We start from the raw sequence: 26,967 nt of genomic DNA, 5'->3' as shown, positions 1-26,967 counted from the left end.
GATAAAGAGAAAATAATAAGTGAAAATGGAGAAGAGGATGAATACAGCAACATAATCTTCAGCAGAAACTGGTGACAGCGAATAATGAAGTGCTGGACTTTATTTGACAGCAACACCTTAAGAGCTTCAGAGACAGAGAGCGAAAGCGAAGCGAACAATTAGAGATGAAGCAGGGGAGAAGCGCTACATCATGAACTCTATCTTGTGTGTCTAAGGGAAGAGCAGACAGCAGAGACGATGAACTATATTTTCGGCAACAACACCCTGTACCCCCGCAGCGCGAGGGTGGGTCATGGAGTCAAACAGAAGCTGGGGCCCAAGCGGTGCTCCTCGGAGGATCTCCCACCTCCCCACACCTCCTCCCCCTCCACCTCCTCTCCCGCCTCCTCCTCCCCCTCCACCTCCTCCTCTCGCTGGCAGCAGCTCCTTACGTTCTTCTCCAGGAGGAGTGCCTTCACCGACTGTATCAATGCTAGCCAGGTAACACACACACGTCACACCCTCTGTGTGTGTGTGGGTGGGTGTGCGTGTGCGTGCTTTGCGCTTGAGGGGTGGTAGGGGATCAGGGTGGGAAGCATGTAACTTAACCTGGGTTTTTGTTGTGTGTGTGTGTGTGTGTGTGTGTGTGTGTGTGTGTGTGTGTGTGTGTGTGTGTGTGTGTGTGTGTGTGTGTGTGTGCATACATGGGGCTTCAGTCATTCCATTATTCTCTAGTTTCAGTTTCTTAGCCAAAACAGGGAGGCAGTCGGGGGAAGCAGGGAGTTTTTTTTTTTTTTATAAATTAAAGTTAAAGCAGCTCTCTGTTGATGGTTGAGATTTGTGATAGTGTTGTCATGGCAGTGAGCCCTTGGCATAGTGTATGGGATCCAGAGAGCCGGTGCGTTGCCATGGCAAAGCCATCGTTTAGCTGCGTAGTCCAGTGGCACTACATGTTAAATACACATTGAAATCAAGACCGGTGCCATGGGAGGGGAGGATGTGAGGCTCACCTGAGGAGAGAGGAGTCACCACATGTTTTTGTATGGCGCCTTTCTTATACTTTGGCACAAATGAGCTGTAGGAATCCTGTGTGTTTTATAGAAAATGTGACTTTGTATGTCCTTTAAATATAATGTGACGCAAATTGTTCACATACTTGAGCAGGATTTGTACTATTTACACAATGCTACAGAGCCAATGTACGTAGCAGACGTAACTACGCCACAGCCTCTATCGAGGTATTATGTAGAGGCAGTACGACCTGTGATTGGTCAGTTTGGCCGGATCCTTCACATTTTGTTGAACGTTAGCGGTGAAAACAACATTAAAGAAATTGAAGAAAGACTCAGTGATCTTCTCCTTTTCAGTAACACACACCTGGCAAAAATAACGTCTGCTGCTAATGTTCTACAATCGGCACGTCTCAATGCAGCAATCAAGACGGGGCGAAATAGAAGTAGCCTTGATGTTACTACAGAGTACATGAGTAGCCCACAACTGTACGCGAACTTGATTACTATAAACGACTTATTCAAAAAGCACATGCATAGGAATGATTCTGTCCTAAGCTTTTTATTTTATATAAGCGGTAGATCCTTGTCACTGTGATCACTAAAAGCAGTTTTCACTGTATCACAAAGTAATTAGGAAATGTGCTCATAATGTAATTAAAGCACAGCACGGCCTGATTATGAACGATACATCTAGTGCTGCTATGAATGGGTTAAATATGATGCTAAACTATAAGCTATCTACAGTGGGACTGCCATTAACCCCTGCGTCAAGTATAAATCCAACTAGCTGCCCGTTACATCAGCATTATAATGACCATTCACATGCTGATGTACAATTATGACACAATTAAAATGCAGTGTTATAATAAGCTTCATCTAAATGGGTGTTTCTAGCCTACCTTGGTGGTGAAATAAAGTTAGAATATTTACATCAATTCATAGGGGATGTAGGCTGAAAGAAAGCCCCAGTGTTTCTGTGTCAAGCACACAGGACGCATAGCCTAAATAAATGTCATCATACAAGCAGCTTGCATAAATCTCCCAACTAATATCCAAAAAAAATCAAACAACCTATGACGGACCCAGCAGACCAGCAGCTACTTACTGTACCTGATAAAGATCTTAGCATGAGGCCTCTCTGATGTTGACAGATGCTGCTGCCACTGTCTGCAGTACACCGTCTCAAGGTGTGCGCTGCACCTCTTCTTACCACTTCCACAATGACAATAATGCATCAAAGTATGCTCCATCTGTTCAGATTCTTTAATCCAAACAACCTTCTCATCAGACATCGTCACAATTGCTCATTGTTGTGCACAAGGACACATGAATCCCTTTCATGCAGGTTTGTTTCATGTCATCAGGTTCTGCCTTTTTCATTTTTTTATGTGCTCTTAAATGCAAACCATCCGCACTTGGAAGAATATTTGGGGAGTTGATAATAATATCAGATGCTTATATTTAGGACGCTTTGTCTGACGCTGCACGTCTGAGGAGAAGCAGAAGGAGAAAATCTCAGCGCATTAGGAAACTGCTGCTGTGAGCTGATTGTCTGTGACTTGAGTCCTGCTCCAACATCAGAAACGTTAAAAACACTCAACAATCTTTGAGTCCTGAATTAAAAAAAATCTCTGTTAAAGAAAGAGAAGTACAGGGTAGTAATTCAGTATGAGATCATATATTTTATATGACTCAACTTTCCATCCAAATGTATAGCACAAACTTCAACGGAGACTTCAGAAAAGTCGTCAAACTAAAAAAATGCAGATTATGAGAATGTGGGTGCATTTAGATAAACAGTTGGTGGCACCGATTCTCCAGTCTGGTGCCAGTAAACCATCGCAGAAGAAGAGGGCGCAATGAGAAGGCATAATTTAAAGAGCACCAGTCAGACCTCAAGTGGACGGCTGCGATGTGGAAACATGATGGAAATATTGCATTTGTGATTGTTTAATGCATTCATTCACTCAGCACTACAGCCTCTTTCTTGAGCCCTTCGTCTGCCACAATAGAAGGAAAGCTTCAGGGGACGTTTAGGCCACGTGCTTCGTCATGATTTATTCACATAAGCCCGAATCCATCACACTGTTGCATTTTACTTTTATTGATACATTTCTCCACCTCATCCAAGTGTAAAAAAAAAGATTCAAAACGATCCCAAAAACAGGTGGATGGAAAAGCACTTATTGTAATGGCTACGTCTTTGTCTGAATGATAGAAAGCTCGATGATGTATTGCTCTTGCACAGAACGATTAAATACTTTCTGTACTGCAGATGACAAATGCAGTAATGTATCCAAACCTGCATTATTGATCTAAAGTTCCTGAGTGAACGGGGCGCCACACAATGTTCAGCCCTGCAGCGCTTTCACAGTTGTCTGCAGATTTACAGCACAGCCACTGGAAAAACTGCCCCCCCCCACTCCCCCCCCCCCCCTTTTGCAGTAATCATGTTGGCCAGTGTTTTCCCAAGGTGTTGCCATTTTCCTGTCTAAGGCACTTACTGCATGACTGATGGGCCATTATACCACACACACACAGAGCTGTTGGCCCTGTTGATGCAGGAGAGACTGTTTTTTTTTTTTTTAACCGTTTGTTGGAAGTTGTTTGGAACTGCGGATTTGGCCTTGTAAGACTAATCAGAAAATATGCCATTACGCGTTTCAGACTGTGTGTGCGTCTCAGTGTTCAGGGTCATGGTCAGATTAGATTTTAATGGTTGATCTAACACACAAACACAAACATACGCACACACACACACACACAAACACGCACGCGTACATGCATCCATTACTCTCACATTTTCCCTCTGACAAAAGCCATATAGTGTAAAACAGTGTGCCATTAAGAGGTCTGGAACATGTTTGAGTCTGGGGAGAAAGTACTTTATCTCACACGAAAGCATTGCATTGCAAAATGTCATCCTTGCTGACCATAATAGTACTGATGGCTTGTGCTGTTGTAGCCCACCAGTCAACCTGTCTCTTTCGGTGGCTCCAGTGTTGACTTCAGGCTGTCTTTTGATTGTGACATTGTACGACTTGTTTGATTGTGTGGGTTACCCACAGTGGTTTTGTTCCATCTCTCTGCTGAGCAAAATGCAGCATTAAAGTGGCCTTGGAGCAGCTTAGCAAAGTGCCATGTCTGATTTATGCGTTTTAGATCTCATAATGTATCTTCACCTGAGTTCATCACTCTCAATCATCAAAGGGTTGACCCAACTGTTTTCCATTGTTTGAGTACACACAGTGGCCCTCTCCTCCCTCTCCCCCAGCCCCCTCCCTGTCTCTGTATAATTGATGAGTGCTACAGCAGAGGTATGAAAGTCATCTTCAGCAAACAGCTCTAAAAGCCTTAAAGATGTGTTTAGTGGTCACAGGAAATGGGGTTGTAGAGAGGGATGGACCGAGCTGGAGAGATGGAGCGACAGATAGGTAGAGAGAGGAAAAAGACATGAGGGAGACAATTAGGGATTGATTAGGACTGTGAGAGAAATCTGATAGCTTATTAGCTCAAAGTGGGCGATGTGAATATACCATATACGTTACCTGCTTAGATGAAAACGTAGCCATCAACATAAAGAGCACACATTAAGTCAGCTGACAGTCTCATATTATTTGTCAGTTAATCGATTATTTTAGCCGGATTGGATATGACGGGAATGTTAATAGTGTCAACATCAGAGGCAGTAAGTAAGTGACGCTATTACTACTTCCATTTTCTCTTTGGCTTTTCTGCAATTTGTTCAATGTTCCCACAAAGCAATGGAAAGGTAAGGAGATGTTAAAAGAAATTAAACCTGTACTGCAGCCGATTTCTGGTATTATTATCACAATCTTTGCTAGAATGAGGTATACAAATGACATTTATATTATAGACCTTTTCAACGGAAGTGCATTATAGTCTTTCACATTCACTGCAACAGGAAAATAACCTGGAACACATTTTCTTGTTTGCATTCACGACTTTTAAAATGGTCTGTTTTGGGTCATTTCAAAATGGAAAAAGGTGTCAGGAGCCACGTCATTAACACATCAACCCATACTGCGAAGTGCGTGCCTTCAGTAGACTTCCACCTACTCTCCCCAACACACACCCCGCTCCTATAGAGCGTGGCTTATTCTCCTTCTGCTGGGAAACGTTGCACTCTCGCTGTGCCTCGTAGGACACCACAGTGCATAGGTTTTCTTTACATCTGTTGCTCTAATCATGCTATGTTGCAGTAAATGTGTTTTTGTGTTTTTGTGAATCTTCACAACATACCTGTGAGTTTTCACCTCCCGCAGACTTCTTCGCGCGTATAGAAACTATACTGTACATCATCGCCGCATAGGAATGGAGCAGTACTTCAGTGCAGGCGTGAGGGGGAGGGAAGGTCATGCATTTATTTGACGAAAATAACTAAATATGGGACAGGGAAACAAAGATGTGGGGTTCGTTTACCACAGAACGTATTCCTGTTCTGTCGTACCTGTGCTGCACTCACATCATAAGGGGATGTTGGGGCAGCTTGAAGGTTCAAACTTGTTTGAAAACGTGTATACTGCCCATTCTGGTTGATCCCAAGCAGCTGATACATGTGAGCTTGCATGTTGTGTGCTGCGGTTGCTTTTTTAGAAAATGATGTCATCAGTGGGAGGGGCTTATGCAAATGTTTACAACCTGGACCACCATCGTCCGTGGCAACCAATGAGCTCCTTCTCTGATGCTGGCCAACACTGCGGGCAGCATCCGCTGTTGTCATGGTGATGCTGATCACCAAGCTATGCGTGGCATGTGGATGTCTGTTTTTATGTGTGTGTGTGTGTGTGTGTGTGTGTGTGTGTGTGTGTGTGTGTGTGTGTGTGTGTGTGTGTGTGTGTGTTTGTGTGTGTGTGTGTGTGTATGTGTGTGTGTGCGTGTGTGTGTGTGTGTGTGTGTGTGTGTGTGTGTGTGTGTGTGTGTGTGTGTGTGTGTGAGAGAGTGCGTTAAGGAGGAAGGAAAAACTGTGTGTAAACTTAAAATCTTAATTCCCCCGACTGCCTCCCTGTTTTGGCTAAGAAACTGAAACTAGAGAATAATGGAATGACTGAAGCCCCATGTATGCACGCACACACACACACACACACACACACACACACACACACACACACACACACACACATTGTATTGTGGCAGTGAGTAGTGCATTAGACTTGTGGTGCTTGAGAGCGTGTGAGGTGTTGCATCACCTTCTGTGTGTGGGATGAAGCTTGCATATCAGCTCTCTCCCACACACACACACACATACACGAATACACACACACACACACACACATCTGTTCTCTGCTGATATAATCGACGGCAGATTAGCTGACCACGAGCAATCACTTAATATGACCACTAACTAATGACACTGAACACAACATAACGACAGCTCCATCCATCCTCCAGCAATCAGTGTGGAATTGTTTGACACTTCTAAAGACTTGAACGATTCGCTGCTGCTCGTGATAACTTCATAACGAATGAGGATGAAAACAATCAGAAGCTTTTGACACATTGCTGCTTTCAAGAGTCAGCTTTTTTTTTTTTTATCTTACAGCAACACTGTCTGCTTGTGTGATATAACCAGGCAGAGTGATATTAGTACTTTTGCCATCCAGTCACACATGGATGTGTTGCAGTCAGTGACAGGGTCATTGCTGTCTAAAGACACGGATTTGAATTGGAAAAGCCATTGTTACAAAGAGAATACAAAACAACCCAAAAACGTTGTCCCATGTGATGCTATCGCTCTTGACCTGTAATTGTTGTGCCTCCTCGTAGGCCCGTCAGTGTGTTTCTTGGTTAATATTAAAGTTGAATGTAATTCTCTGGCATCCTGTGACGCAAGTGACGGTCAGCACCGCCGGTGGTTCAAGGAGGAGGGAACCTGCCTGCCATTAGAAAGTCTGATCTATACCAACCACCATGTCTTGGTAAACAAAGCGCTGGTTACTGGAGTTATGACTAAAAGAAAGAAATAACCTGTAATTTGACTTTGCCACAGTTGCTTGTACTCGCTTGGTCAGTTTTGACCTGTGGTGGAAAGAATTTCCTTGTCTGCAGTTGAGTCGGTTAGAGCTGAAACAATCCTGGAACTGTGTTCATAATTAATCATTTCAGTCATTTTTTAAACTAAAATGCCAAACATGTGCTTCCATATTCCTGAATGTGTGGATTTGATGCTTACTTACTCAATATCTGTGGGTTTTGGGCAGTTGTTTGGATAAGACGAGCAATTTTAAAATTGATATATTTTCACTGTGGACATTTTTTTATTTATTTTTAGGAAAATGATTCATAGAGAAACAGATTATTTGAAAGTAATCGATAGTTGCATACCATTAGCATCACTGTTGTTTCTCACTCGTGTTTGTACCTGTGATGTGAGCTTGTGGACGACTTATTGTGTGTTTGTAATAAATGATAGAACTGGAGGCAGAATTAATGAGCAACATCTTTGTAATTAGGTCCTACAGTATTGGAAGTTAGTCTAAGTAGAAACTTTTTTGTCGTGTTGCATCTCCTCCTTGATCTCTGCCAGCGATAGACAGAGGGTCGGTATCTCTAAGCATTTAAAAACAGAGTTAGAAAAGATGTCGTGGAGGAGGAGATCTCGAGGCTGGCAGACATGGACACCTAGATAGAGAGGGATGGAGTGGCTAGCTCATCGGTAGCAGACACTGAGACAATATCCTTAACAGAGAATACCATTACAGAGAAGACATTAATTTATCTTAGTTACTGTTGAACCGAGTGTCCTGACCTGAGGAAGTGATCTCACCCGAGGCCACACAAGTGGGATCGTTTCCTGGTCATTCTGAGGTCGGCTCTAGGGAGTGTAGAAGACTCCCCCCTGTTGACCCCACTGCTAACTCTCAGATCCCATTTCAGCATGTACTAGCCCTTCTTACGGTGTTAGGAATGATTGGAGAGGATATTGGATTGCAGTTCATTGACTATTCAAGCAAACCGATCTATTCTTTTTTTTTTTTAAACATGTGCATCATATTAACTTCAGATAAAACTACACGAGTCTCATCCACTAGATCACTCACAAACTCACGGTACAACATATTCATCATGTGTTTTGCTACAAAATATTCTTTGAGCCAAGTTGGTTGTCATACATGTTGGGAGAGAACCACGATACATACTTAAAATGAAACTACTATCAGGGTCTTTTGGAAAATAGGCTTTCAGATAAACTTCTTGCAAAACCCCAAAATAAGGTAGAATTTGCCAGGTAAATTCTACGGTGCAGTTTGTGGTCACAGTGGTATTTGTGGGTCCCCTAAGAAGCCTTGGGCCCTTATGTAGTTGAACAGACTGCATATAGTAGGAAACAGTGTGCTCACACAGATTGTTTTGGTGACCTGTATGGTCTGGTGTGACAAATCCTGACAAGAAAACTCCACAGGGGACCTTTTTAAGTGTTTGAATGGATCAAATTATCTTGCAGCCCTACACAGCATTGCTTTCTTTAGTACCTTGTTTTGAGCAAAAGTTCCCCTTAATGAGCTGTGACACATATTTTCCAAATCTCGTGGCTCTCCTCAAACCTTCATGTAAAAGGTAGTCGTTTCCTTTTTCAAACAAGCTGGATAAGCAGAGTATCTGTGGCGAAGGAAGTAGAGCATCTGCCGGACTCCACTGGGTTCGTCAGGTGGCCAGAATCATGACTCCAACGGGATGCTCATGTTGCTCTGTCTCTGCTGGATGCAATTGTTGGTTACCACATTAGCGATACCAGCTTGGTGCGTTGGCTGTGACTTTGTTTTGGAAAAGACTGGTTCTCTCACCACATTATCTCATCTGTAATATTTAGATAGGAAGATAGATAGATGGATACTTTATCAATCCCGTAAGAGGAAATCTGTTATTGCCACAAACATAGAATAAGAACGAACGCAGCTTGAATGTAAATGATCCAAACTGACATTATTTTCAATCATAATGTCAGTTCTGTAATGATGCTGCTGCCTTTCACGCCACACCATAATCTTCCAGCCTCATCCCCAAACAAATCTCTGCTCTAATCACAACAGACGCTGTAAATTGAAACTGATTTTATTCTGCCACGTTGTGCGTGGCTGCTGGTGTGATGCGTGATAATGGACATCTCAGGCTGTAACCTCACATGTCTGATCCCCCGCTGATCCCTGGAGACCACGGCCCTGCTGTGTTGAGATGCATGTGTTTTCATGTTCTTTACCGTCAGAGGTATTATTCTGTGGGTATGACTTTAATTAACAGTTTTACCAGTTTGTATTTAAAAAAATTAATAGAGCTGAAAACGTGGCAATACTTGGAGTTATTTGGTTCTCATTCTTAAAGATTGAACCATATAATTACACTGGCCTATAGTTTAATTAAATGATTTGCAGTAATATGCAGTTCCCCTCTACATCAGTTCATGCCGGAGTGGACATTTGCAAAATAATCGCCAGAGATTCAGCAAAAATGATACTAAGATGAAACCAACCAACTACCACAACGACATTTTCCAAATTGATTGAATTATTATGCTATAGTGCATAATTTTGTGTTATGATTGTGCTCAAACTGGATTAAAAGCCCATCTTCCCCCGTGTGCTTGCATTTCCTACCACCATTTTTCATCTCTTCTATGAGTCAACTAGACATTGACGTGAGCTGCAGTGCTGCAGTATCTTTGTACGATATCATACATGATGCCAATCAGTGCTGATAATATCAGACAGCTGAAACAAATAACTCAGTAATGAGGAGGGGACAATATGTGTGTAGGTGTCTCCAATCAGCGCTCCATCGGTCTGTGGAGTCTGAGGCCCCCTGCTGGGGACATTCAGTATCACAATCTTGTTTTCCTGCATATTACTACATATATTAAATGTTTTTTGCATGTCTTTCTAAGGAAAATCCACAGAGACCCTTGGCTTTCCCAATTTAAAACTTGATTCCCATCAATTCTGCTTGACATAGTCACAGATCCTCTTCAGCAGATCTGAAGTTTAGAAATCAGGAGTCACGATCATTTCATTTGAGGAATAGCAAAGAGGTGGCAAGGGGATTTAACACATGGCTTAAAGTTCATAGTAGTGGGATTGCAATGTCTGAAATATAGTCATAGTTGGCTTTCACACTTGATTTGTTTCCTGTTCAACTAAAGCACGAGACGAGTATGGTTTTGGGGTGGGGATGGGCTCACTTACAGGTCAGACTGACCTGTAACGATGTGTTTGTGTTCACTACACTCGTGAAAATCCATTACACTTATTAAGAGGAGTAGAAAAGGTTTGACGCTCGATAAATGAGGATGTTCTTCCTGGATTTTCATCAGTCAGTCAGTCTGACACAGAACATGAAACGAGGATTCCATTCAGCAAACCGTTTTACAGAGTTCATAATTGCTTGATGGACTAATTCGACGCTTGATGGACTAATTCGATGTGTTTCTTAAGAATTCTCCTCAGAGCCGTGTCAAAACTGAGTGGGGGTAGAAAACTAAGTAGCGCTTGACGTGGTGTGGGCACGCTGACTCAGAGGTCTTATACATAACAATATTTGCTGGTAATGTTTTCTCCTTTGATATGGATATAGCATTCGTAGCATCTACTAAAGTCATACTTGGGATTTTGCCTGATAAGACTTGATTATTTTAAATGCTTCTACTAAACTAAAACTCAAACCCTAAGCCTAACTCTTTTGCTCACTCTATCTTTGTTTCACCTCGTCTTCAACCGTTCCTCACCGCAACCCTTCCAGCACTATATTAGTGTGGGCTTCATCTAGCATTGTGATGCTAACAGCCTATTCTCCATGCTCATCCTCTTCTGACTGAGCGGTTAGCCTGCGGCACTAGCAGCACTTTACACCGGGAACACACACACACACACACACACGCACACACACACACACACACACACACACACACACTGGGCGGCTATAACAGCCTTTCTCTCAACCACCCTCACCATCTTTTCATCTATTTGTGCTCTCCACATGGGCGCTGCTTCTTAATGTCTATCTGCCTCTCTCTCTCTCTCTTATCAGATTGGTTTGGGGCGAGTTGTGGCATATATTTACTGACATTATAGAGGCTTCGACCTCATAGCTGGTAGCTGTGTTTGTGTGTATATCCAGCTCTGTGTGTAAACCAAGGGCATCTTCTGTTCTTTCTTAAATACCAGCCAGCTGTAAAAAGCCAAAAGCTATAATTAAATATGATATTAAAGATAGTGAGCATTCTGCACATCACTGTAACAGTCATTTCCGTGTATATGAACTCTTAAAAATGAATTCCACATTGAACAAAGAACTAAAAAAAGGAGAAAATGATTGTTGAATTTACGTAAATGGGGGTCACGTTTAACATCATCAAACAATCCGTTTACACAACTTGTGCAGTTTAATCCAGTCGTACAGTGGCCCAGTGCTTCCCAAACACATATATCTTTGCTAAATATAACACTTTCAGTGTTTTAAATTGTAAGAATTTAGCGAGGTTTCATGTGTTTAATGGAAACAGTGAGCATACGATTGGATACATGAGACTTCAATTATACTGTACTGCACTTGTTGTGTGAGAGTTGTTAAACACTTTTTACTGTTGTTAAACACAACCCCCATATAATAATACGAATAAGAATGAATATAATGAAATAGTCAATGTCACAAATCAATTGATTTCTTTTCATTAATGGAGTATTGTTAGTATTTTTTTGGACCTGAGACCTGAGTTTCAAAATGAAAAACTAAATATCTTACAAATATAATCACATTTCGGTAGTTTTTCATTTTTCATTAGGCACTTTTAAAGCATTTTCTACCGAAGCAGGAAAAAGTTTGTTTCACAAACACTTACGGTGGAAAATATATCTCAAAAATGCTATAAACGTTTGTCTTGAGTCAAACTATATAATATGAAATTTAACCAAATTATTATTTAAATCAGGACATAATACGAGTTTAGTGCAAACAACACTTTATAGTTTCTGTAAAACAACACTAGATACAATGTGATTGAAGTATTTCTATAGAAACCAAAAGAGGAGAGACATTTGCAGTGTTTACCGTCAAGCCAGCTTTGAAATGGCTTTTTATTTTACACAATCATCACAAGACCTACACTATACCTGGAGGACTGTGTGTGTGTGTGTGTGTGTGTGTGTGTGTATGTGTATGTGTGTGTGGTGACTTGTTAGAAACTGCAGATTAAAATGCCTGTTCCACCCCAACAAAGATTAGACTTGGAGACCGACGCACAAGCAAAGAAGCACACATTCTCACAAGGAAAATAGGCCAATGCATAGAGACACACACACAGCAGGCATTTCAGACACTATTCCAGCTGACCCGGCCTGCCTTCGGATGCTTTAAAGTAACAAGACAAAAGGTTGATGGAAGGAACTGACCTCTGCCAATCACAGCTCTCTGTTTATTGTACACACACACTGACTGAGTTCTAAGCGCTGTATCACTGTCCCTGGTCGCCTATCGATTAGTCATGCCTGGCTGCTGTCATGTGCAGGAGTATCAGGGAAGCCCCTAATTGGCTAGTCCAGGAGAGAGAGAGAGAGAGAGAGAGAGAGAGAGAGAGAGAGAGAGGGAGGGGGAGAGAGATTTGAAAAGAGAGAGAGGGACAGACACTGAGAGAGGGAGGCAGCATAGAAAGATGAGAGGCTGAGAAAGAGAATTGTGCATAGAGATGTGTCCTAATATCAAATCTTGATAACGGAAAGATAAAGCAAGACAAGATGAAAGACGGACAACAAAGAAACTATAACTCTTTCTTACCATCTGGATGGAAAGAATGAACATGAATCTGAAAACACGAGAATTCAAACGAAACTCTACTTTTTTTTTGGGAATATTTGACTCAAACTGCATCGTCTACAGAGCGACCAGCACTTCAGATACAAAGTCGGCGTGCGCACCAACGTAGGTGGATAATGTGAGTTACCCTGATTGACTGACCAGTGAAGTGGAGCGTAATCTCAGGATGAGGAAGACAAATCTTCAATTGGAGCGCATGAAAGACAGACATCCTGAGAGAAAGCGGGACTGAAAGGAGGCTCAACTTGTCCAGGTGGTCCTTCTGTTTCTTCTTTGGACCACACCTTTTATTCTACTACTGACCCTGTAGCCCTGAGAGACGGTACGATGGTCAATGTGCTCGTACGTGGAGAAAGTCAAGAAGAGCCGTGTTGAATATCGCACCTAAGGAGGATTCTTATGCTTTTCAGGACTAGTTGATGCTCTAATCTAAAAGGGAGAAGAAATGGAAACAACACCAACACCGGAATATTTAAATGTTCTGATATTTCAGTGATCTTGGACACACAGCAGAAAGAGAGGAACGGTGGGATTACCAACTTTGCACCGGACACAGAGAAGGATTGGTTGTTCTGGAGAGGCATGACCTACATTATTCGGACACAAGTGATTCTGAGGAGCTACTCCCTTTTGTCATCTCTGTAAAGAAGACGATGTGGTGAGAGCGACACAAAAAGATCTCTTTGTGACTTATATATATAGATATATATGTAGCGATGACCACTTATTTCCACAGCCATGAATTCTGCTGTAGCCCCAAGAAGCCCAGCAGTGGCTCCACTAAAGGCAGGTCTGGCAAAGGGAAGGCCAAGTCAGGAAAGAGCCACTCTCACACAAAGCATAACCAGCATTTACTGCAAATACATACGCCAAATTACCAGCTGCAGCCTTCACCGCTGCACTCCCCAAATCAGCATCCCCATTCGCCGAAACATGGCTGCCATACGCCAAAACTTCTGCTTCCTTCTCCCTCTCCCAGCTACTACCACATAGCACCGCCATCTCCAAGTCATCAGCTAGCTCCGCCGTCGCCGACTTACCAGCTGGCTCCACCATCGCCAAATCGCCTCCTTCACTCGCCAAGCCACCACCGGCTTCACCTGTCACCGAGTCATCACCAGCTGCAGCATCATTCTCACAACCAGCAACACTACCATCCACCGGCCTCGCCAAGTCACCTGCTTTCTTCACAATCGACGCATCAAATCTACCGCCAACAACAGCAGCAGCAGCAGCAGATGCAGCTCCATTCACCCAGTCACCACTCGCTGTTCCAGCAGTACCAACACCACCATCACTGCCCTTCTCCTCTTCCTCACGCCTCCCAGTCACTGTCCATCCACCCTTTTCACTCGCCTCAGCTCCCCCTGTGTTCAGGGCTGGGCGGTTATGGGTGGAGCACACTGCCAACCAGCCTGGCCAGCAGGGGCTCCAGAGGAAAGTTCCCCAACCTTAGGGACAGTGTGAAGAAGAGTCCCACAAAGGGTAAAGCCAAGGGCAAGGCTGGAAGCAGACCGTGGCCCAATGACACGTACATCTGGACCGCACACTCACTGGAAACGCCCCCACAAGTGCCGCTCACTCGCCACCTTTCACAAATACATGCCCATGTGCAGGTAGGTTTGATGGCTGGATGGTATGGATACAGTAGGTAGTGTTTGTGCACAACACACTATTTACCATCCACCTCTGATACTAAAAAGAGCTGTTACAGAACACAGGTTGAGTTATTAAGTCTTGCAATCGTACTGAAAGTTTGAAAACGTTTCCCTTTTCGCATACGATATGTAAATCAACACTTTTCCTTTGCCAGGCATTAAAGGAGATGCTTCAACCAATTTCAGGGTGATGGTCAGTTGAGGCTAGGTCATATTGCACATGTGAAATCAAAAACATGTTGCCTTTAATTCTTCTCTCAGTGTTTTTATTTGCCTCACCTTATTGTAATAAACCTTTCAGAGTTAAACAATACAATACAATTGCAGAGCAGGAGAGAACTAGACTTTCAGCAATTGTTCAAGTGTCTGCTATGATAGCATCTTAAAGGAACCTACAGTCCAAAAAAAGTGGAAAGAATAACACTGTATTGAGAAACATAACACAATCTATGTCGCCAAATGAATGGCATATTTCAGTAATGTTCAAGGTAGTCCTGGAATCAAGATATATCAGACACTAAAGGAATGATGGGACAAAGAGAGAAGGGGAGAAATGTCTCGATCAAACTCACAGTATGACCATGTGATGAGATAAGAAAAACAAAGTATTCAACTTCTTACTTTTATCACTATTACTTATTCGCAAACTGCCCTTTAAGTGAAGCGCTGACAGCCTGAAGTGCTTCAGTGCTGTTCTGAACATAAACTTGCTCTCTGAGCTGTCTACAGGAGTGCATTATATTTGTCGTGTTGTGACTCTCCCTTGCTCAAAGTAGTTCTCAGAAATGTTTGAAACTAATAGACCAAGCAGATTGTGGTTGAATGAGAGTTGTGTCGAAATAACATCACGAAAGAACAGGACAGGGTTGTGTGTATTGTATAAACTGTACTATATAGACTGCTGCAGGGATGAAGGCCGACCCGGATGTTATCATCGCCCTGGTTGCCTTGACAAAAAGCCAATGGGATTTTTTCCATTTTACCATTTGAGTTAGCGATCTATTAAGGTTGTGTTAACCGCAGGTCCTGTATCAGGCATCTTACCAAAAACACAATGACTTTGAGACGAGATAACTGGAAGTGTAAAAATGCTAAGTCATTTCCTGGAATCATTCATGCAGCACTTTACGGTGAGCTCAGGATTATTAGCTGTTGGTTGGGTAGTCATTGTGCGGTACAGTAATCACATATAGTAGGTAGTCTGATTAGCGTGATGACCATGGCCGCTCTGATTTGATTAGAGTTGCGCTCCATCTGATTAGCTCATTAGTCTGAATGGAGTTTTATTGCACATAAGGAAGACAGAGTGGACGGTGATATTAGGAGTGGAGTCCGTTTGTGTGTATGAATATCTCAGCATTGGCCCTTTCTGCTCTAAATAAAAACCTAAAGTAGTAAAGTCTTGACCAAGTAAGGTCAGATGTGGCAGAAAAACAAAGCTTTGAATTCATTTGAACACTCGACAGTCTGCTCCAATGTGGTTTGTGACTTTTCCTGTTTGCACTTCGTATGTTCTTGCATGTCTGAGGGATTATTTAACAAGCTGCTCCTGTGTGCATCATTTAGATATTTCTGGAGTCTTGATTTCTGTTTCATCGAATCACGATTCATCTGCTAATTGCTAATTAAATGAGCATGATGATGGTGTGGAAGCTGAACCCAGCACTCTGCGCAAACACACACACTCAAAACATTTCTTAACAACCATGCAGAGCATGAGAAATCTGATGAAAGCACTTGTTCGTCTCGTTGTCTTAACGAACTCCTTCTAAGCTGTGCTGAACTGAACTGAACCAGGCCACAGTACCATGATAACACAGCTGGTGTAACAGCAATCATGTAACAACTAACATTCACATGCATAGTGCAGCAAAACACTGTCTGGATATGGATGGTGTGTGTGTGCGTGTGTTTGTGAGTGCTTGTTTGTTTATATTTGCACGTTTGTTTTTTTGGCCTTTTCATGTAACACAACCTCATCCACACACACACACACACACACACACACAGTCATATTGATGTTACATAAGCGTGCAGTCTGACATGGCGTGTCAATGGAATCACCAGCGGACAGACCGACTGGATTTGTGGCTGTGTGAATGACACACACACACACACACACACACACACACACACACACATATAGACAAAGACACACACAGAGGTTGTGTGCATGTTGTACATTGCTGCTGTTACGATGGTGAGGGAGTCAGGTAAAGTGTAAGCGAGTCAATGGACCGTTAGTGACGAACAGGTTAACGTCAGGCAGTCGCTTCTGTGAAGTCAGCATGAAGGTGTATTAAGTTACATTAGCATCGGCTGAGACGACCCAGCAGTCAGATGAAGCATTTTCATCTGAACCAGTTCTGTTTTTGGTCAATATATTTAAAACACTCCTCATTCTTCACTGTTTTAGAAAGTTCAAACCAAATAACAGGATACATTTAGTTATTCTACAACAGCAGGAAACCCTTTCAAAGGCAGACAGAAATATGTTTTTAAAATCATCAATCATCAATCATCAATCATCAATCCTCTTGCGGTCAGATTTATGAAGGGACCCTTTGTGGGATTGATTGATCCTGATGTGACCTTTCTTTACAGTGTCAATCTGTAAGAAGTGGTGGAATCTGACTAAGTATTTACCCAAGTACTCTACTACAGTGCAATGTTTAGGTTACTTGTATTTTAGTATTACCATATACTTCCTCTCCTCTATATTTCAGAGGGAGCTTTCTCCTTTTTACTTCACTGCATTTATTTGAAACCTGTAGTAAGTTAGTTAGCTGGTAGATTGAAATTTTACATAAAAATGACATCATGACTGAAATAATAAGAGCTGAATTCAATAGTAACAACAGTATCCTGAGCCCTTTAGTGCTTCTTACCAGTTTACGTCTGTAAAATGTAATATCAAATAATATACCTCTGACAGAGACCATTCTGCTGCACAATGAGTACTTTTACTTTGTATGTGTTCACTACATTCTGTTGATAATAGTTCTGTACTTTCATCAAAGCAAGATTTTGAATGCAGGACTGAAGATTCACCACAACAATGGCACCATTGAGTTTAAAGATGAAATAATTGATATACGCATACAACATGAGCATGTAGTATTGTAGTGTTTCATGGAGACAGGTGGGACAGACCTCAGAATATTTGTGATGATAATTATTCTGTATGGAGCATCATTTATCATCTTTACCCTCCACTAGTATCTCTCTCTTTCTCACCTTCACTCACACACACACACACACACACACACACACACACACACACACACACACACACACACACACACACACACACACACACACACACATACAAAGATCCTAACAGCTGCAACTGTCAGCACAACCCTTAATGTCACCCCAATATCCACAAACTCTACTGTATCTACTCCCACCACCCCTCCCAACTCCCTCTTTCATTCATTCTGTGAATCTCTTTCCATGTCTCTTCTCCCACTATTATTTAGTTTAATCTGTTTTACTCATGTCTGTGGTTTTAAGGGGATGGGGGTGCATCTGTCTGCACCCTCTGCTCCACATTGCTGTTGTTGAGCAGGCACATTTGACTCCTCCCACCATACGTACAGCATAATCCCTCTGATCCCCCCCCCCCCCCTCTCTCTCTCTCTCTCTCTCTCTCTCTCTCTCTCTCTCTCTCTCTCTCTCTCTCTTTCTGCTCCCGTGTGGGATCAAGCATCCTGTCAGCTTGACTGACAGACAGTTTGACATGTGGTGGAGAGAGAGAGAGAGAGAGATACATGGAGTGAAATAATGTGTGTGTGTGTGTGTGTGTGTGTGTGCATAAGAGAGGAGATAAAGGAGGGAGAAAGGGGGGATGAGGGAGGTAGAGATTAGTTCAGAGGGATAGATGCTATTGCTGCTCTGTTGCACATTGATGCAGTGAAGTGAAGTGTGGGAGCACTGTCCATTTGGTTGGCTAGCTTGGTTGATGTTTGTTTAGCTGGTTTGTTTGGGAACTTTTTTGTTTTTTGGGCTGCAGAACAAGAGCTGGAGCTTCAGATTATCTCACGTGGACTGGCTTGGTCATTGCTGGTTTGTTGGCGATCACTCAGGCAGCAGACGCCGGACCGGCGAGCATTAAATACTCTCTGAAGGAGAAAGTGAGACGGGACCAGGGCGAAAGTGGAGACAGGCGGCGAAAAAGGGTGGACTGACAACATGGGGGCTGGTGCTCACCTTGCAAATACATGGAGAAAGAAACTCCTTGTGGCTATTTATTAGGCAGTGTGAGGTTTACCATTTGCTGTGCTCGCGTAGGAAGCAGGAGGGAAGACGATGTCAATCATCTGCCGCTGCTTTAACCCCAAACTGTCCAGGCCTGGATGCTAGAAGGAGGCCAGGGAGAAAGAGGAGACTGAGCTTAGAGAAGAAGGGGGAGGGCGAGAAGGAGGGAGTAGACGGCACATGGGAGATTGCAAATGTTTGTTTTTTTAATTTTGGAATTGATCAAATTCGATGGATCTGAGCTGTACATTTAATTTAGGACTCTACACGCGGTTGGCATACAATAGGATAGAGAGTACTGTGTAGTAGAGAACAGAACAGGCCATTAGAATACAATCGAAAATGTAAAAGTAGTCCAGGGTTTGTGGTGCTGTACTGAATTGCTACAGTAAGAGTACTTAATGGCTCAGTAACAGAGCTTTATAAAACAGTCTGTTACGTCGCAGTGCGGTTTGCAGTGTGGTACTTTGACATTGTCCAAAATAAGGGCTGTGCAGTATGTCATGTGGTGTACGCTGTCGCTCCGTGGTGGTAATCTGTAGCAGATGTACTCAACATGCTGTACCAAAACATGAGACGAGTAAGTCGACATCACAGATCTCTGTGTGTTTACGAGTGTTTCTTACAGTAAACGGCATCAGCGATCTTGGTGAAATACTGTATGTCTTGGGTTTTGTGATAATGTCTTTCAAATTGAAAAGAGTTTAATCACTTTGCTGTTCTCTCTTACAGGCCAACCCCCCTCCAGTGGTGGTCAACGCGGACAGTGTCGACACCCCCCCATACGTGAGTACTGGTTCAAATATATGGTCTGTCAAATGTTACGCTCCACCCAACTGTGGACTTTGCACCCTGCTGATACTTAAACGTCCGTCATAAAAGAACCAATGTGCAGCATTTAGGTGTATATTTTGGCAGAAATGGAATATAATAATATTAAGTATGTTTTCTTTAGTATATAATCACCTACAAATAAGAATCACATATATCTACATAAGTAGCGGGTCTTTTTTACGGAGCCCACCGTTTTCCGCCGTGGTTCTCCTTCACACTTGGGACGCGGGAGAAGTTTCAGTTGGTTGCAATCTGCAACCTCACTGCCAGATGTCTCCAAACATACTGCACCTTTGGAGAGTTTTCTTAAAAAAAATAAAAATAGGTTGAATCGCAGAAAATTAAATGACATGTGTTTGTATCACTGACCACTGATTTTTGGGCGTTGGTGAATGGTGTTCGTAGAATAGGGGGATTTGGATATTGTAACATAAAACATGGAGATTTCCTTGTGCATCAATGTCAAATCAAACACACCACCTTCCAGTAAATGGCTGTTCAAGGTTGACCTACTGTTGAGGTTGTGTGGTGGTCACGATGAGGATGCCTCTTGTGAATGAAATGTAATTGAATTGTTGCTCATTCGTTTATTTTAGCTTTCCTTTGGGAAAAAAGGTTATTGTCAACACTAACAAACACTACGATCAGGGGAAGAATATGGGAGAAAAATAAACCAGCCCATTCAGACAAATCACAGGTGGTTTCTCTATTCCTCTTATATGTAGCTACATTTTGAGGATGAGCTCCTAAATATGTACCACGCCCAGGCCAGACCTCAATCAGACGCATGTATTAAATGTCAGTGTTGCCACTGTTAATACATTTTAATTGATCCAATCTATAAGGTTTCTAATCAAGCTTACATGTGGAATTCTAGTAGCATCTACTGTTATTGTGTAACTTTGTAAATATCCATTTCAAATGCTTTACTCACACTCAAATACTAAACACTAGAGCCATACACACGTCATGTGAACTTTTATTTGACTGTGTAAAGCACTTTCTGGAGCTTCTACTCTAAATGTTCGGTAACTTCAATATTTCTCCCCAATAACAAAAGACACAATAGTGGGCCTGTATTTCGACAGAAAGCTGCGTCCAGAATTAAATGGATCCAGATGTCATTTTACTGGTAGCCAGCTGCCTCAGAGAATCAGTGTCTGCTGTTGTTAGATAAGTTTATTATGTAATTACTGTGAATTACCCCCTGCTGAACTGTCTGGGATATCATACAGAGAGAGAGAAAATGATTTCTCTTTTGCAGAATTCTCCTAATATGTCACTGACATGATTGTTGAATGTTGTCTTCGTCCAAAGAAGTGTGAATAATGTATGTAATATATATATATATATATATATAGAGAGAGAGAGAGAACAAAACAGATCTATATTTGTAATATATTTTTTGTTGTTGCTGGAAATGAGGCAAAGGTTTTCAAGACAGGAACATAGATTTAAACACACAGCAGATGCACAAGGCTGTTTCTGCGTACTGTGCTTATAAAATTAAAAGCTTATTTTTGATATTCTGATGATTTCATGATGCTTTTCTTAAAAGATTAAATGAACTCTGTTAAGCAGGAAATATCACAGTCATGTTTTAATAGATTGGAACCTACAGCTTTAAGAATGGCAGAAAGCTATTATTGTCCTTCATTGTTTTTCAAAATAATCCAATGGTTTGTGTTTATAGTAAATTAAAGCCCAGTCCGAATATGTACACACTGTTTGGTAGGTGATAACAGACACACTGCACATTGTAGCTGATGGAAGATTGTCTCTGTTTGAAACGACAGAAATTCAAAATCTAAACTAATCTGACTGCACAGAGACACAGATTACAGCCAAAGGGATTACATGGGCCATTGGGATGCTACTCGACCACTGTGTTTGTGTGTGTGTGTGTGTGTGTGTGTGTGTGTGTGTGTGTGTGTGTGTGTGTGTGTGTGTGTGTGTGTGTGTGTGTGTGTGTGTGTGTGTGTGTGTGTGTGTGTGTGTGTGTGTGTGTGTGTGTGTGTGTGTGTGTGTGTGTGTGTGTGTGTGTGTGTGTGTGTGTGTGTGTGTGTGCACGCCTGCCTACAGCAGCTATAGCTGGAACAAGACACTCATCTCCCAGTTTAAATGGACTGGCAAAATATGTAATACTCGGATCGGATTTAATTCTGCATGTTGTTCATTCAGTCAGGGAATCTAGATGTTAATATGTTTTATAGTTCAGGCAGTCCTGGCTGAGTGGTGTGATTGGCTCGTGGGTAATTCAGCAGGGATGTTCTTAAATATGACGTCAGAGCTACATCATCATTAATACGCATTACCAGTTTAATCTCTGGGATTCATGCGTCATTCATAAATTATCAAATGTCTAATTTGCCTTTTCTATAATTCTGATGTTTGTTGCCATTTGTATTTATTGGTAATAATCAGCTCACACTTTGTTTTAGTGTGAAAAATTCTTCAACTTCTGAATGGTGATAGGTGTTGAAAAGTGGCATATTTAGTGTCACATACTATTTAATGCACCTGCATGTTGATATATTTGATGAAGCTGTGATAAACATGAAGGTTTTAATGGTGGTGGACCTGCTAAGAGCAACGACGTGACAGAGGGAAATACTGCTTATAAATTGTGAATGTGAAAAGCTTTACTATACAATCTAATGAGCATCTTATTGTCCATTACAGGAAAAAAGCTTTCCATATGTACTCTTAATTGATACACATGTCTTTTCTTCTTTGTCTTCTTCTTCTCTAACAGGTCAATGGAACAGAAGCAGACTATGAATATGAGGAAATCACGCTGGAGCGGGTAAAGACTAACATGCAATGAAACACACCTCTAAAGTGCATGCTTATTTGATAAACTCTAATGTAATCAGTTATTAAATCAACCCCCCATGTGACAGTAACTCCATCTGTTTGGACTGACCCTTGTCCTCCAAACAGACACTAACAATCGGTGTTGTCAAGAGTGCTGATTTAAAACTAGGAGAAATCCTGTGCTCAGTCAAAAACAAGCAAAGGTTGAACTTATTTCTTCTGTGAGATTCAAACAAGTTAAGGTTAACAGAAAACGTTAGTTGTTCGAACATATTTTTGTAAGTCCAACTAAAACAAGCTGCAGAATAAAGACACTGTTTGGAGTGTAAGTGATTCGATTTCCTATTTAAAACTGTACTGTTCAAATCATATAAAGATATTTAAATAATGGTGTAGTCGGGGCTAAATCCAACAAATGTTTTACTACTTTACTTTAATATCATACTTTTTACTACACCACATTTTGATACTTATAGTTATTCTAGTACTACTAGTAACGCCTTACATAAAAAACATGATATGCGCAGATGAAATTGTACGCTATACTACAAAACTACCCAATAGTATACAAAGTATCTCAAATTGTCTCACTATTTGTCAAACTACACCATTAAAATGCTCTTACATGTACAGTATTTGTTAGTGATAAAAACACAATAATATAATGTTTTAAGGGGACCAAACCCTGTGAAATGAGACATTCTGCATAATGAATACCGTAACTTTTAGGTTGATTTTGCTGAAACATTTTGCATTTAGACTATAGTATGTCTACCTCTACTCAAATGATCTGAGGACTTCTTCCACTGCTGTAAAAAAGTTACCTTTGATCTTCTTTGATCTGCTGATTTAAAAAGAAAAATCATTTGAGAAGAAAAAAAAGAACATTTTCATGTCTTTTAACTACAAAGTAAATAAAGTAATTTGAATCCAAAGGATAAAAAATATACATTTATAAATCATCATGACATCTAGAGTCATAAAACCTTTATCTGCTCCATGTCAGCTATCCTCTCCTTCATCTCTCTCCTCTCCTTCATCTCATCATTCTTCTTCCTTTATTTAGTCCCACCGCTGTCCGGCTCTGCTGACCTTCTTTCCTGTCCCTTGTTCATCCTTCCCTACTTTCTTTTCCTCATCCTCGTGCTCCCTCACTCATTATATTCCCCTTTTCCTCGCCCTGAGGCCTCTCTCTCTCTCTCTCTCTCTCCATGTATCTCCCTCTCTCCCTCTATTCTCCACCTCTCTCCCTCTATTCTCCTGTGACCTGGTTCTGTCTGCTTGACTGGATCTGCTTTAAAGATACTATGGACGTACACGCAAACACAGGCACAGACATGTCACTAGCTTTCAGTGACAACGCATGAGAGAGTGAGTGAAACAGACACAAAGTAAAGGCTTTCATCAGGTACTGTCTCCAACTGACAGAGGCTGTCTATTACGTGTAATTTGGTAATAAGCGACATCACGAGAGAGTTGTATTAAATACATTTTTTGTTTGGGTGGTACTTTTGTAAGAAATTAAAATGTGGGAGATGTTAGCTGTAGTAACTGTGCAATGAATGCCAGTTAGATAATGTAGCGTGGAAGAATAATTTCAGTGTGGTTATCTACTTCTTATTTAAAATACTGAGGTCTGTCTGGGTGACATTTCCATTATAATGTTTATACGGTTATACAGAAAGTATCATACTGTATGATATATATATATATATATATAATTTTATTTTTTTAAACTGGATGCAGAGATGATGATTTCATGTCAGGGCAGATACATTTGTGTTAGATCATCGAAGCTTCTGACATCAGAAATGATCTTTAAATAACAGTATGTATGTTCGGATGGTGTTTGTTTTTCCTTCATTAAAACACACTTTCTGTCTGTGTGCATGTGTAGGGTAACTCAGGTCTGGGGTTCAGTATCGCAGGAGGGACTGATAACCCTCATATCGGAGAAGACCCCTCTATCTTCATCACCAAGATCATACCTGGAGGGGCCGCCGCCCAGAATGGACGACTCAGGTACACAAACCCACACCCTTAGCTCATTGTTGTTCTAACCTGAACCACAACCTAATAATTCAAATGTTAACCTTGTTGAGACCAGCTTTTTGTCACCAGATAGGAGACAGTGACTGTGTGAAAGGATTTAGTCTTCACAATGCAAGCTCAGCGTTACTGATCACAGCTGATTTGTGTTGCCTGTAACAACAGTTTTAAACTAAATCCCTCATATAAATGAGCAAAATCAGTGCAAATTGTACTGGCATCAAGTCGTTATTAAAGCTGCAACCCTGAAAGCCACGTTCAAAATACAGCAAAAAACCTTGAAGCATGTAGTTTTTGTGTGAAATAATAGAAAAACACGTTGGTTCCTTTGTAACAGATAAATGTCTCCCAATCAGACTTCCAATGTCAGAGTGAAAGTCTAACATTAGAGGCCAGGAAGTGAAGAAGTGCATCATTTGTCGTCACTGTGAACTTCTCATGCGACTTCCTTCCTGTATGTGACTTTGCCGTGCAGGGTGAATGACTGTATAGTGCGGGTAAATGAGACAGACGTCAGGGACGTGACCCACAGCGGGGCCGTGGAGGCGCTGAAGGATGCCGGAGGTCTGGTCCGACTATGCATACGACGCAGGAAGAGCCTCACCGAGAGAATATTGGATATCAAGCTGGTCAAAGGGCCCAAAGGTGAGAAAATACAACACATTGTAAACAGAACATACAGTGGGGTCTGAATATAGTAAAACAGACAGTTTGGATTTTAAATGTTATGTTGTTTGAGGGTGTTGACATGCTTCTTCTGCTCCTCTACGTACTGCCTGCATTATAAAGAAACAAGGAAATAAAGACGTGAACTGGTGCCCGACAGTGAGAGAGTATGATGGAGAAAATATGATTGGGAAGGGGAAAGCTACAGAATATATGAAAGGGATTAGTTTACCTAATTGACTACCCTATAATTGAAGTCTATCAAAACTATGTATCTAAATGTCAGAACTGGTAAAAGGGCCCGAGGATGTGAAAATGCAACACTGCAGCAAATACAAATATATAACAATATGAACATCCTTAGGAAACCCAGAAGTTATATACAGAAATATGACCCGTTGATGTTTTCTCTCAGGTTTAGGATTCAGTATAGCAGGTGGACTTGGAAACCAACATGTCCCGGGCGACAACGGTATATACGTGACTAAGGTCATCGAGGGAGGGGCTGCACACAAGGACGGACGGCTGCAGATAGGGGACAAACTTATGGCTGTAAGAAACACCTTTTTATTCCCCTTTGTTTTTTCTTATTATCATGTAAATGTCATCAGGTCTATTACGTACACTGTAGTCGCCATCGAAGCAAAGTTTTATAGATTCACACATTGCGCAATTTACATATTTAAAAATGTAAATCAAATGCAATACAGAAGAAGTTTGCAGGAAAAACTTTGAGATTAGAATATGAATGCAGGTTATTTAGCCCCATTTAGGTAATGAACATCGCTAATAGCACCAAATTCTACATGCCATGAATTGCTTTTACTGAACTCACGTGTCATAAATATCCCTTAGTAATGTCAAATATGAAATTATTTTCCCCTAATGAAACCAGACATGTCATTATTCCACAGCAACATTGCAAAATGTCGGATGACTTGTCCTTGTTTATAATTTAAATAGAGAATTTAACAAAAACAATGCGTTTGCTCGCGTTTATTGAATCCTTACATATTACCAATACTGGACTGTTATATTCTAAAACTAAATTAGGTTTAATAGTAAAAGACAGTGGACAAGAGTACGATTGTATCAGATTGTTACACTTGTGCTCTACATCCGAGCCTGTTAATAGGTTATTTAATACAGCTGCAGACCCATTCATTCAAGCATACAAATACATACAACCTAATTAAAGCCTGTTCTCCATTTGGTTAATGTATCACAATCTATTTTAGGAGACACGTGCAGTCCATGGACGCAGCTGTACAACTGCATGATATCATCCACACTGTATGATTTCTTTGCTGTCTGGTGTGGACATAAAGTTGTCTACGTGTTGTCTGTGTGTTAATGCATGTCTGTACATCACGTGTCTTCAGGTGAACGCCTCTTGTTTGGAGGAGGTGACTCATGAAGATGCAGTGGCTGCCCTGAAGTCCACTCCCGACGTTGTTTACCTCCGCGTGGCCAAACACACCTCTCTTTTTATCAATGACAACTTCCCTCCGCCCGACGTCACTAATTGTAAGTCCACACACACACACACACACACACACACCTCTCTGTACAATACTCACCCATAATGCAATGATTAATTTCATGGGTTTGAGGGATCCTTCATCTCCCAGACTGCAAAGACTTGTATTCACAATGTCAGAAACAACTTGCAGTGAAACGATGCTCTGGTGATTGTAGCACACATCGTTGCATCTAAGAGGCATTTTAGGGCCAGATGGTGTCGAACTATAAACAACAGCGAGGAACAAAAGCTGTTGGTGGAGATTCTTTTCGTTGGATGGGGTTTGAAAAAGAGCACACAATTAGACTTTCCTGCAGAGACTCTTACTGGCAATGTAACAGCACAGTGA

General features: G+C 41.6%; 1 protein-coding gene across 4 annotated transcripts in view; it reads left to right on the top strand.

Moving 5' to 3' along the window:
• Positions 1-26,967, top strand: part of LOC306694640 (disks large homolog 4-like) — a 96,290-nt gene that overhangs the window by 34,848 nt on the left and 34,475 nt on the right. For all 4 annotated transcript variants that reach the window (XM_079157565.1, XM_079157566.1, XM_079157567.1 and 1 more), the window contains 6 exons: positions 19,463-19,516; positions 22,320-22,370; positions 24,279-24,403; positions 24,906-25,075; positions 25,512-25,648; positions 26,479-26,623. In XM_079157565.1, the coding sequence (XP_079013691.1) occupies positions 19,463-19,516; positions 22,320-22,370; positions 24,279-24,403; positions 24,906-25,075; positions 25,512-25,648; positions 26,479-26,623 (682 nt within the window). The remainder of the gene's footprint in view (positions 1-19,462; positions 19,517-22,319; positions 22,371-24,278; positions 24,404-24,905; positions 25,076-25,511; positions 25,649-26,478; positions 26,624-26,967) is intronic.

This window comes from Pholis gunnellus (genome assembly GCF_910591455.1).
Source record: "Pholis gunnellus genome assembly, chromosome: 4".
NCBI classification, from domain to species: domain Eukaryota; kingdom Metazoa; phylum Chordata; class Actinopteri; order Perciformes; family Pholidae; genus Pholis; species Pholis gunnellus.
This window is presented reverse-complemented; position numbering and strand designations above follow the sequence as displayed.